Source organism: Ictidomys tridecemlineatus, chromosome 7 (assembly GCF_052094955.1).
Source record: "Ictidomys tridecemlineatus isolate mIctTri1 chromosome 7, mIctTri1.hap1, whole genome shotgun sequence".
In the NCBI taxonomy this organism is placed as follows: Eukaryota; Metazoa; Chordata; class Mammalia; order Rodentia; family Sciuridae; genus Ictidomys; species Ictidomys tridecemlineatus.
The window spans coordinates 97726929-97739522 of record NC_135483.1 but is presented as its reverse complement, the minus strand read 5'-3'; the positions used below and the strand labels follow the sequence as shown (position 1 = coordinate 97739522).

Here is a 12594-nt window from a genome sequence, read left to right as displayed (position 1 = left end):
TAGCTTCAAGGTAGTGCTTCTTAAAGTCACCCCCAGCCCAGGAACATTAGCATCAACTGGGAACTTGTTAGAAATGCACATCCTCAGGCCCACCCCTGCCCACTGAGCATTCTGTATTTTAACAAGCCCTCCAGGTAATTCTGATGCAAGATGAAGTTTGAGAATCACGGAACAAGTGTTCTTGACCTTATCACATCAGAAGTACCCGGGTAGCTTTAACATGATACCATGCCTGGGCCCCACCCAGACCAACTCTATGGGAATCCTGGAGGTGGGACCTGGTTAGGTATATTTTTGAGGCTCCTCAGGTGGTTGTACTGTGCAGCCGGGAGACAGACCATTGCTGCAGTCATTTAACCCAAGCTGAGGCCAACTTCTGTTGCAGAGAAATCCAGACCCACTTAGGTAAGGCCGATCTGAGACCCTGTAACATCTTCCTTCCTTGTGTCTTCAGCCCTGAGCACTTACCATGCACACGGCAGAGTCCAAGGCTGGGAAGGTGAAAAGGTGCATTTATTAGACACCACTGGTTCCTGACACAAGGAGCCAGAACCTAGTGAGAACTTTTCATAGGAGTCTAATGAGGACTCCAGGCAGGCCAGGGGGACAGGGATGGTGACAGGGTGGGAGGCGGGCATCCCCTGGCCCATACTCCATCCCAGTCTGATACCTTGACTCTTCTCCACAGGCTGTGAGGGGCTGTGGGACAACATGAGCTGCTGGCCCTCCTCTGCACCAGGACACACCGTGGAAGTGGAGTGCCCCAGGTTCCTCCAGATGCTCACGAGCAGAAACGGTGACCACTCAGCCAAGGGGCCTGGCCGGAAGGCTGTGTGTGGGGTGGCCTCAGCTGAGAGGCAGGAGACCCGAAGCCTTCTCGGGGGACAAGCAGTGGTGAAATCGTGGGATGCTTGTTGGGGACTGGAAGACTTGTTGGGGGTCAGGGTGGGCTCAATTCTCAGAGTCCCAAGGAAGTGGGTAGGAAGGGGAAGGTGAATGCTGGGCTTGCTTCTCTGCCCCATGCCTCTCATTTGGGGATCCTTTCCCTCCTTCCAGGTTGTGTCCCCCTAACCAGCAGCGTCCTTGCTCCAGGCCTCCAGGTCAAGGACCCCACTCTTGACAGTGCCAGGTTTCCCAAATGTGTGGCCTTCCAGAGTGCTCACATCCTCTGCCTATTCTGCCAGGCCCTCCCTGTGGGTAAGCCAGGGCTTCCCTGGGAGCCCTGCCCTCCCGGAGACCTTTTCCCGAGGACAGCTACAGAGTACAAGGATTTTCTTAATAGACTAACTTTGGTTTAAGGTGGACCCTGTACCAGGCATTTTATGTACGTGGGCAATGACTACAAAACCCCTGCAAGCCATGTCCCTTTTCTCTACACCCAGTAAATCACTTGGCCCAAGTAAAGAGCAATGACCATATTAATAGTGTCTAAGAGAGGTTTGTCAGTTTGCCTTAAAGTTCACAGCAACAGATGGAGAAACTAAGACTCAAACTTGACTTCTGATTTCTGGTGCTCTGACCTTGAAGTCATGACTGGTCTCTCCTCTCATGGTTTGTGTGATCCTGGGAGGAGGACAGGGTCCTTGCCTTTGACTCCTTACCTCATCATTGAGGTCTTGCCGTTCTCCCTCATCCGGGCAGAACAAGAAAAGTCACCTGACAAGGTCCTTAACAAGGACAAACCAAAGAACAGGTCATTTAACACCAAAACCCACCAAACTTCCAAAGTCAGGAATGTTCAGAGAGACTATGTTCGACAGCTTTTCATGGCTGTGATGAACACCTGAGAAAATCCACTTGAAGGAAGAAAGGTTTGTTGTGTATCACAGTTTTGGAGATTTCGGTTCATGGTTGGTCAGCCTGTTACTCTAGTAAGGCACAACATCATGACTGAGAGCATGTGGTAGAGGAAAAATTGCTCACCTCATGGCAGCTGGTAAGCAAAGAGAGAAAGGAAGAGACTTGCATACCAACCCTCCCTTCAAGGGCACACCCAATGACCTAACTTCCAAAAGTTAGGCCCCAACTCCTAAAGGCTCCACCCCTTCCCCATAGCATCAAGCTGAAAATTAAGTCTTTAGTATACAGGCCTTTAGGGAATGGCCCAGATCCAAACTGTAGCAGAGATAGACTGTAGGGCCCCAGAGATGAGTGTAGATTCTTCTCATTGTAATTCTCCAGCACGTAAGTACTCAAGTACGCATGCAAGTGGGGACACACACACACACACACACACACACACACACACAGAGATTTCGGAAACATGCTGCTGAGGCTCACTGTCCCTCTGCCCCACTGAAAATCCTATAATACGGATATGGAAGGGGACCAGGTGGCTTGAACCCCACTCTTCCATCCCTGATTTAGTAACAAAAGCTGCTGATCAGACAAATCCCCCAAATTTTAAAGCCTTCATACAATGTTTGTCCATATTATGTCACAAACAGATGTCCCTGATTAGCAGGTGACTCTCCTCCCGATGGCGATGCTAGATCTTACACCTTACCACCCAGGCTTTCACTTGCAACTCCAGGGTGGCTGGCCAGGAGAAAGGACCCAGAGGGTCACCTAGGGAATCTGAAGGCCTGGCCTGAGAGAGACACCACTCTGCTTGCATTCTCTTAGCCCAAACTCAGTTATATGGCAACACCTAACTGAAGGGGACGTGGAGTGTGCAGTCCAGCCCTGTGCCAGTCAGCTGCATGGCCCAAGTGGCTCATTGTCATCGAGCCTCAATTTCCATATCTCCAAAGTGGGAGCAATAAATAATGCCTGCCTATAAGGCTGGACTTGGTCTTTGTCTCTTTTCCACCTGCTATCACTCCTTGTTCTTCTCCCCTCCACAAATTTCCTGCTCTGGCTCCTCCCCTTCCCCTGACACACACACACACCAGCAAACTCACACACCTTTACTCCTGGCCTGACCCTTCCATGTCTGTCCTAGGGTCTGTGAAGATCAGGAAACAGGACACCAACACAGCCATGGTTGGCCTAGAAAACTATGATGGTCAGAGGCAAGATCAGGACCAGACCCTCCTGGTCTCTGACTCCCAGACAGTGCTCCATCGATGGCTGATTGGGATTTTCTCCTATTGAGAAGATTTAAAGCTCTTCTCCTCCCCAGCCCTCCCAGAGCCACAGTGCCTCCACCTCCTGTTCCCCTCCCTCCTGTCCTTCTGCAGAGGGGCTGGCAAAACCAGTGCCCACTGCAACCGGGATGATGAGGTGCCAGCCCTATTACATCACTCCCCAGTTACTCCCTCCTCGTTAACTAGAATTCCCTTGACCCCTCTTGAGGCTCCCTACCCTCGAATCACTCACCACGCATTGGGGACTCCCCCAGGGACTCAATTCCCTGTCTGCATGCTTTAAGGTTGGAAGCTGCTTTAAGGATAGAGTTAGGCATAGGGATGCCTAACACAGCTGCAGTTTCACCTTGCCGCCACATGGTGCCGCTGTGGGCTGCAGATCCACACTAGGTCCTGACTACTGGGAGCTTGGTTCCGGCCCTGGCGTGGTGGGGAGGACCATCCCACTCAGTCCTGCCTCGGGCTTTGGGGTGTCAGCTGGTCCATACACACAGATCAGGACCTTCTGCTAGTCACCCAGAACCTTGGACTCCTGCTCCTTATCTCCCTTCAGGAAGAAAATCTCCCCCTAGTGGTGTCCCCAACCCCAATTCCGACCCCTGTGGGAGAGCCCAGTGATGACAAGGTGGTGTTCTGGACCTTTCTTTTTGAACTAAGAAAAATAAATAGCAGAATTAATTCATAAATTTACTCTTCCCAGGGTACCCACCACATGGGCCTGACAGGATGGGTGTCCTTGTGACTGGAGAAACTACAGCTGCCTTCTGCCCCAGAGAGTTCTCATGCCAGGCCTCAATGTTCCCTCTAGGATGCATTTCAAATGGCGCCTTCTTCCAGCATTGCTTATTCAAAAACGCATTCTGGGTGGAGTCAGGCCTGGCCCTTCTTTCCTTCCTGCTTAGTGGGAGGCAGCAGCAGTCCCCAACCTCATTAGGGGCCGGGAGGCTTGGATGACAGCATTGGACTGATTCTTCCCCTAATGCATGTGAATATGTTTTCAGGGATGCCCTGAGGTGTACGCTGGCTTGTACCTGGCTAAGGACCCCTTAGTTGTTAGGAATGAAACTGGGGTGGGAGGGGGAGTACATGGGATTATGGGGGCCCCAGGGAGTCCCAATGCTATGTTTGCAGCCTTGCAGGTGGCTCTATCAGCAGGGGACTTTACCTTGTCAGTAATTCTTGGCCCTGGCCTGGGTCACATGCAGATCTCTTGGGAATCCTGCTGGGTCAGCGAGGAGAGGGCCCTAAACACCAGGCCAGGTGCAGTGGGCTGAGTCCACAGTCAGCCTGAGGCAGGTGCTACCTTTGGATCTGAGGTCTGGGTGTTTGTTGCCATTCTACCATGCCAAATTGGACCACCATTCTTTCCCATTGCCTCCCCTGAGTTCCAAGTCCCCGTGGCCTGTCCACTCCTGCCTTATTTGGAAAGGCTGAAAGGAGAGGAAGTGGGACTGCAAGGCCTGCTCTGTGCTGGCAGCAGCCTAGCCCCGCTCCATGTGCCAGTGTTGGTCCTGCTTGCTTTTGCACAGAGGGTGATTATTCCTACCCGGCACAGAGAAGTGGTGCAGGTGAGGTCACACAGCAGCCCTGGGTTTCAAACTAAGTCTGGCTGCCTCTAGAGACCTAGGCTCCAGGCCTCCCTGACCCTTCAGAGGCTGGGCATGTCTGGAGCCCAAAGGACAGAATCTCCTGGGGCTAGAAGCCACAACTGGGACCAGAAAGAAAGGGCCAGACAGGAAGGCAGCATAGTGATAAGGTTCACCCCGTCTGGGCACCATGGCCTTGGTTTTATGGTCTGCAAAATAGACAACCCTTGCCTTCCTGGAGTCTGTGAGGATTGGATCAGAATCCATACAGAAAGTACATAGCACAGTGGCTGGTTCTAGAAAGCCCAGCCACATTTCTCTAGCTCAGTAGAAGCTGTTTGGTCCCGAACTCTGCGAGTGGTGGCCCAGCCTCATGGAAGAGGAGTATCCCAGGCTCAGCCAGTGTTGTTAAGGGGCCCCTGGACAGGGTTCTCCCCTCAGTACCTAGTGATCATTGTCCTCACCTCATGATGTCTCCCACTTGCCAGAGCTGGGGATCCAGATCTTGGTAGCCCAGAGTATAGAAGACAGCTGGACCTCAGTCCAAGGTGGGCACCTCCTCCTGGGGCCTTCTAGCTGGCATCTCCCTTCCATTATGGGAAGGGCTCCATGCAGGTCCTTCGACTCCATTCATGTGCCTTTCTCTCTAGCCAGCCAGAGTCTGGTGCACAAGGGCCCTGGGCCCAGCTCAGGGCAGCCCAGAAACCATGGACTACCTGGTGAGAGGGGTCAGCCTGCAGCCTTGCCTGGGTGCACGGGGCAAACAGAATTTCAGTTGTCTCCACAGGTAGCCTTGTTGTGTTGGCTAAAGGACTAATAATAACTCCAGCCTTCTGGTGAGAGGTGGCTGTCTGGAAAGGTGTATCTCAGTGGCACTCTGGTGGCTTTCAAATGGCCCGGTGAGCAGGGCATGAAGTGAGATATGAAATGGAACTTTCTTGGAGCAAGGTTTGTAACAACAGTAGACTGAGTAAAGATCATTGTTAGAGTGGCCAGGTCCTTGCCACCTCCCCTAGTTGTCCCAGGGGACCTTCCTGTTATGTGTCGGCAGGACTTGGGGTCAGGCAAAGCACCAGGCAGGAGTCAAGAAGGGCACTGGCACGTGGTGCGTGGTGAAGAGAACGGCCCTGGAGCCAGGAGCCCCAGAGTTCCAGCCCCCTTTCCCCATTTACTAGGGTGTGATCGTTGCAATTATTGAAACCCCACGGGCCTCAGGTTCCCCAGCTATAAAATGGTGGTAGCATTTACATTCACTATAGATTTTAGTACAAAAATGACATTGCCAGCACCCACTGCTTACCTGCTGGACACTTGGCACCCACAGGTTCCCTGTTCCGAAACTGCACACCAGACGGCTGGTCAGAAACCTTCCCCAGGCCTGACCTGGCCTGCGGGGTTAATGTGAACGACTCTTCCAATGAGAGGCGGGTAAGCCGGTCAACCTCCACCCCAAGGGGGTCCTGGGAGGTGGGGAGGCCTGAGAGGAGACAGGGGATACCAGTGTGGGCCAGAGGTCAGGACCTGGGGCCACTCTCAATCCCCCCCCCCCGACACTTCTCTGCTCAGCTGAGCTTCCAGGAGCTGTGTTACAACCTCAGTCTATCAACCTAGAGGTGAAGGTCAGGAAGACCCTAGGCACTGTGAACATTGCCATATACCACCATGAGACTGGGGTGGTTTATTTATAAAACCAAAAGAGAAGCCACGTGGTGGCTAAATGCTCAGAGCCAGGATGGTGAGTCCAGATCCTGACCTTGAACTTGGTGTCTCTGGGGAGGAATTAATCGCTCTATGTCCCAGTTTCTTCATCTGGGAAATCTGGCTATTGATAGTTCGACTGTACAGGCTTGTCAAGAGAAACTAAACGAGTCAGTACAAGGATTCGCGAGATGCCTGCCTGGCCCCATAGTAAGTGCTCAATAAGTGTTGGCTCTCAAGGGAGACTCTTGGATCTGGTGCAGAGCAGAACTTCTTTGGGTACCCTCTGAGACTTCCTCAGACGGTCACTGACAGGGTCCAGCCCAAGCTCAGCTCCCTTCCCAGGACAGCCCAGACCCTCAAAGCTCACATATCCTGAGCCATCTTGCCCCCCACTTGGCCTTTGCTCACTAGGACCCCTTGCATAGACAGCACTTCCCTTCTCTCTTTTCCTGATTCTTCACATCTTTCAAGATTCCACCCACTGTAGCCCATTCTGGAAAGTCTCCCTCACCCACACCAAAGAAGACCCCCTTCTGTGCTCTGCGCTGGCCTCTGTTACCTACCATGCTATGGTAAAATGGTCATCATGTGCCATCTTTCTCCATCCCTCTCACTGAAAGGTGGACATCCATTCACACAAACATTTACTGGGCATCTCCTAAGGTCCAGGCCTGGGTCTGGATCTGGGGGTCCTGCAGTGACAAATTAGAAAGTCTTATTTATTCCCAGGCTATCATGGTGTCTAGAGGCTTCATGGTGCCAGATAAATGTTTGTTATGCTTGAGGTTAAGCGTGAGAATCTGGGTCCCCAGCATTCCTCCACCCTACAAAAAAAAAAAGCTTGTTGTTCTGAATGTCTATCATGCGCCAGCTGCTTGACGTATAATTACATTACAGCCTCAAAATAGCCCTGCAAGCTCATGGGGGAAAGGAGGAAGTTGGGCAGCAGACCACACTGGCTTCTGACTTCTTTCTCAGACTCCCGTCTCCAGTCAATCCATCTTGTTCTACTTGCAGGAGTGGGTGGAGGATGGAGTTTCTTCCCTTCTGGGGCTTATCCAATTGGAGACAATAGGAGTGTGGAGTGACTCATGAGCACACAGGATCATGGAGCGCTGGGCAGTGGGTTCTTCTGCAAAGGACTATTTCCGTCATTTATTCATGTGTAGAAAGGGAGGTTATGTGTATGGAAGTTTGTAAAGTCATCAAACTAAGAAGGAACATTCTCACGATGGGTGGCAGGATGGAGGGTCAAAGGATGCTTTGGGAAACAGATATCAATTTCCATCTGATTTATTAAGAAAGTGAAGCTCACATATCAGGGAAGGCAGAGAATGGGCTCCGGGATTCTTTGACGAAGAAGCACCACAAAGTCGCCCAGGGCCAAGTTATTTTGATCTCTCTCCCTTCCATCCTAGCAACGTCTTCCTAAGGCTCCCGTTGCCATCAGCAGTCACGGCCAGAGATTCTGCCATTCCTTCTGGCCCAGAAGATGGAACTTCCTAGGTTTCCTCCTGAAGAGTTGAAAGACCCCCCCCACAACACACCCTGCAACCCCCCCAACGCCACACCCTGCAAACACCCTCCACCCCCCCAACCCCCACACCCCCCACACCCCCTGGAGCCTGTCTTCACATCTCATGACCCCAAATGAGTTAGGCCTGCCCCACTCTGAACCAATCTTTAGTGGAGGTATGCATGATTGATGTAGGTGGAATTTCCCAAACTTTTTGGCCTTAGGATTTCTTTACACCCTTAAGAATTACTGAAAATCCCATGGAACTGTAGTTTTTGTGATTTGTTTTATGTTTATGTTTTCTTTTGTGGGGGCTGGAGAACAATGGGGATTGAACTCAGGAACACTCCACCACTGAGCTACATCCCCAGCCCTATTTTTGTTTTATTTAGAGATAGGATCTCACTGAATTGCATAGCACCTTGCCATTGCTGAGGCTGGCTTTGAACTCGTGATCCTCCTGCCTCAGCCTCCCAAGTCTCTAGGATTATAGGCATGTGCCACCATGCCCAGCAGTTTTGGGGATTTATATCTATCAAGTAACACAACTGTTACTGTTGGCTTAGACTAGTCAACTGGAAAGAATAGAACCTGGAGCCTTTACCACAATGTTTATGGAAGAGTCGAAACTATAAAATCCCAAACCAAGGGGCTGAAACTTCACAGAGGCAAATGCACAATTATGGACTCAACTCAGAAAGTTAATTATTCAAGAATGGTGGAAAGGAGACCTAGGTTGTCTTCAGCTCATGCTACAAAAATAGAACAATTAAAATTTAAAAAAAAAAAAAACCCAGAGCCTGGTGGCACATGCATATAATTCCAGTGACCCAGGTGACCCAGCAGGCTCCAGGAGGATTTCAAGTTTGAGGCCAACCTCATCCATTTAGTGAGACCCTGTCTCCAAAACAAGAAACCAAAATGAAAAGAGACTAACAAAACAAAACAAAACAAAAACAAAAACAAACAAATAAACAAAAAAATCCCTAAAACAGGAAGGGTTTCCAGATATGACCCTCATTGCTTGTCCACAAACTTGCATGGACTTTGAGCTTTACTCTGAGATTTGAAATATCCTTTTTTTTTTTTCTAATCATTATTGTTAAAATGTATTTTTCTCTTGTCAACTGATGGTGAAGACACAGCTTACTTGGTCTTCTTGCAACATCCTTCCTTGGCACACACTATTATTTATTGACGAATGCCCACAGTGAACCCGGATTGACAAGAGAGACAAGGCATGTCTTGCCTGCCTCAAGCAGGGACCGCCAGTGCTTTTGCTAATTCAATTTGATGGGAACATGGCCAAGCCCATTTGCACAAGTCTACTTTTGCAAGGACAGAGTTGAGAGGTTGCAAAAGCGACTGTATGGCACCAAAAGCCTAAAATATTTACTCTCTGTCCCTTTATACGTAACTTTTGCTGGAGCTGATCTAGAGGGTACAGCAAGAAGGTGGCCCAGACAGGCTGCACAGCAAAGAGACAGGCAACTGGACCCCAAAGAGGCAGCAGGGGGTTTCTGAACTCCAGGTCTTCGGCATCTGTGCTTAATTGCAGATGTTAAGAGCCAAGGAGCCAAGGGTCACATCAGGACTCCAGGGAGCTGGGTTGTTTCTGGCTGAGACCTGGCAGATCAAGGAAGGCATGAAAGCTGGGCTAGAGATCACCCAGCAGACCATGATTGCAGCTGCAGGACAGTGCAGAATATTCTGCCTCAACACTCTCGTGGGTCACCCTGAGCCTCCTTAGGCTCCCACGGGCTGGTCCAAGCATCCCTGGGAGTGAGGCTTATGTGCTCAGCTGCAGAGCTTATCCTGTATGCAGCAAGATTCTTGATTGACATGTTGTCCCCAGTTTGACATTTCATGGGTTCCAGATTCTAGGAAACACTGATCTAAGCAACTCACTGCCCATCAGGGCTCTTTGCTTCATCCGTGAGAGGTGACTCCTGGCTGCTGGGAGAGCAGTTAGGTCAGGAGGGAAGCCCAGTGTCATTTTAGCAGCCGTCCTATCCAAGGTCACCTCTTGTTGTCAAAAAACGTATGGTTACTCTGAGTCAAAAGCTACTTGTTTTCTGGTAACTTCTTCCCCCTGGAGACTACATGTGAAATCTTGCCTTCTACACATCAATCATTCTGATATTTTTCTCCCCTAAGTTGTTTTTTCCTCCCTGCGGGTATAACTTACCCAAATGTTTTCATACCTTCGGAAATGCTCCAGTTTATTAATGTGCCTCTTAAAATAACATCCCCAACCTGGACATGACACTCCAAGCATTCCAGCGCAACCAGCTGCTCTCAACACTCCATCAATGTAACTGAGAATAGGCCTAATTTTTTTAGCAGCTACCTCATACCTCAGACTTCCTACCATTTCATGCCGCTGACTCATTTTGAAGGGTAGATGATAGAGTGGAGTGGGGGAAAAAATACCATATACTGAGAGTCTTCTAAATGCCAGACATTGTCTGGATATTATATCCTGATACCTTATTTACCTCATCATTATTCCAACAAGCCTGCAACATAGATATGATTATCCTCATTTGGCAGATGAAGAATCTGAAGCTCAGGGAAGTTGATTAATTTCCCCTAGGTAACACAGCTGGTGAGTAACAGTCCTGGGCTTAGGACACTTGTCTCCTGCCTCTGAAGCCTGTGTTCTTTCTCTACAGTACCCTGTGTGCCACCATAGAGATTGGGCCATTATTATTATTATTATTTGTGTGTGTGTGGGGGGGTATTGCTGGAAACTGAATCCAGGGCCTTGTGCATGCAAAGCAAGCACTCTACCAATTGAGCTATATCCTCAGCCCCAAGTGTGGGCCTTTCTATGAACAGCTATCAGCCAAGTTTCCCCAATCCAATTCTTGTGACTTCTTAAGAAATTAATTAGAGGCATGCCTATAATCCTAGCAACTCAGAAGGCTGTAACAGAAAAATTGTAAGTTCAAGGTCAGCCTCAGAAAGTTAACAACTTAGTGAGACCACCATGTTGCAATAAAAAACAAAAAGGACTGGGGATGTGGCTCAGTGGTGAGGTGTCCCTGGGTTTAATCCCCAGTACCAAATAAACAAATTAATTTAAAATTAATTACCCTTTTATTTTGGTTATAAATAGCATTGACCCAGTATAGAAAAATTAAAAATACAGATAAAATACAAAAGAAAATAGCTTTATTCCCAAACCTTTAATTCAAAGTTAACCACTTATTAACATCCAACATGTCTCCTTAAAATCTTGTTTCTAGACATACATGAGATTGAACCCCATCAAATAGCTAATATCCAATTATTTTGATCTACATAAAAAGAAAATTTCATATAATTCAGCCTAACATTTTTTATGTTTATAGCTAGGATCATAATGCCCATGTAAAATATGTACCTGCCTTTTCCCATCACAATACATCGACATGTCCCAACTTCTTTGAAAACTCTGGAAACCAGCATTTTAACAGTGGTATAATATTCAAGTCATTTTAGTTTAAAATAATTGAGTTAACTATTCTTCTGTTGTTGGAGGTTTCTTTTCCATCATCAATAGTTCTGAAAGAAATATTTTTATATATAAATAAGCTTTTGTTTTTTCTGACTATATTATCTATATAATACATCTAATGTTCAAGGTGAATTTAATTTAAATGGCTCCAAAAGGAAGAAAAAGCACTCACAGCTGCAATATTAAAGCCAATTTTAGCTTCATATAAGAAAAAAAAATCTAACATTTTATACTGTTGTGCTCCAGATAACTTCCTAAAAAGGCAGTGAGCACCTTATTCTTACATATTTAAGAGAAGACTTGAGTTCAGAGTGTTGGTAAGGGCTCTGTACACAATGTGCAAGTTTGAATAGGCATCAGAGGATACTCCAAATTTTTCCAAAGTCAAGCTGTTATGATCTTACCAGTTTGTGATGTGACATCCTTGGGGCACAAATGGAATAGCACTCAGGACATTTGGGCTCAAGCTGCCTGAAGCAGAGGCACTGGGGCACATAAGGGCCAGCAGGTGGGTGGTTGGCTGATATGTGGCTCTCTCTGCAGCATGCCTACCTGCTGAAGCTGAAGGTCATGTACACCGTGGGCTACAGCTCCTCCCTGGTGATGCTCCTTGTTGCTCTCAGCATTCTCTGTGCTTTACGGTAAGAACATGCTGCTGGTTTTCCATCCTCCAGCCAACTTTGGGTCTTACTTGCTCAGGTCAGAAAGAGGAAGGTGTGGGTGGGCTGGCTTGTCGCCTCTCCATATAAAGCTCACCTGTGCCAAAATATAAAGTTCCTGTGACCACTGCATTCCTTTACTCGAATTCAACACTTGCTAAGCATACTGATAATGTGGCCAGATTTTTTTTTTTAAGAAATGTTATTACTAATATTCTCACAATGTTATAAGAGACACTTTATAGGTGTCTGGTTTGACTCCTGGTTGCAAAAGACAGAAATCTGCTTCAAAACAACTGAAGAAAACAAAGGTGACCTGACCCACATAATTGACAAGTTCAGGGGCACATGCTTTAGGCATGGCTGGATGGAAGGCAGATGCTCAGAGGCAATCAGCAAAACTAAGTCTTCCTGCATTTCTCTGCTCTGGACTTTCCTCTTTCTCTGGCAGCCTTTCTTCAGAAATGGTAAAGATAACCACCAGAGGCGACAAGGGCAAGCGCTATCAGCTCAGCAAAGCCAAGGGCAAAGTGAACCTCTT

The 12594-nt window shown here is 48.4% G+C and overlaps 1 protein-coding gene across 2 annotated transcripts in view; it reads left to right on the top strand.

Annotated features, from left to right (window-relative positions):
* Positions 1 to 12594, top strand: part of Sctr (secretin receptor) — a 64133-nt gene that overhangs the window by 31815 nt on the left and 19724 nt on the right. For both annotated transcript variants that reach the window (XM_078017250.1, XM_005315953.5), the window contains 3 exons: positions 689 to 796; positions 6000 to 6103; positions 11938 to 12035. In XM_078017250.1, the coding sequence (XP_077873376.1) occupies positions 689 to 796; positions 6000 to 6103; positions 11938 to 12035 (310 nt within the window). The remainder of the gene's footprint in view (positions 1 to 688; positions 797 to 5999; positions 6104 to 11937; positions 12036 to 12594) is intronic.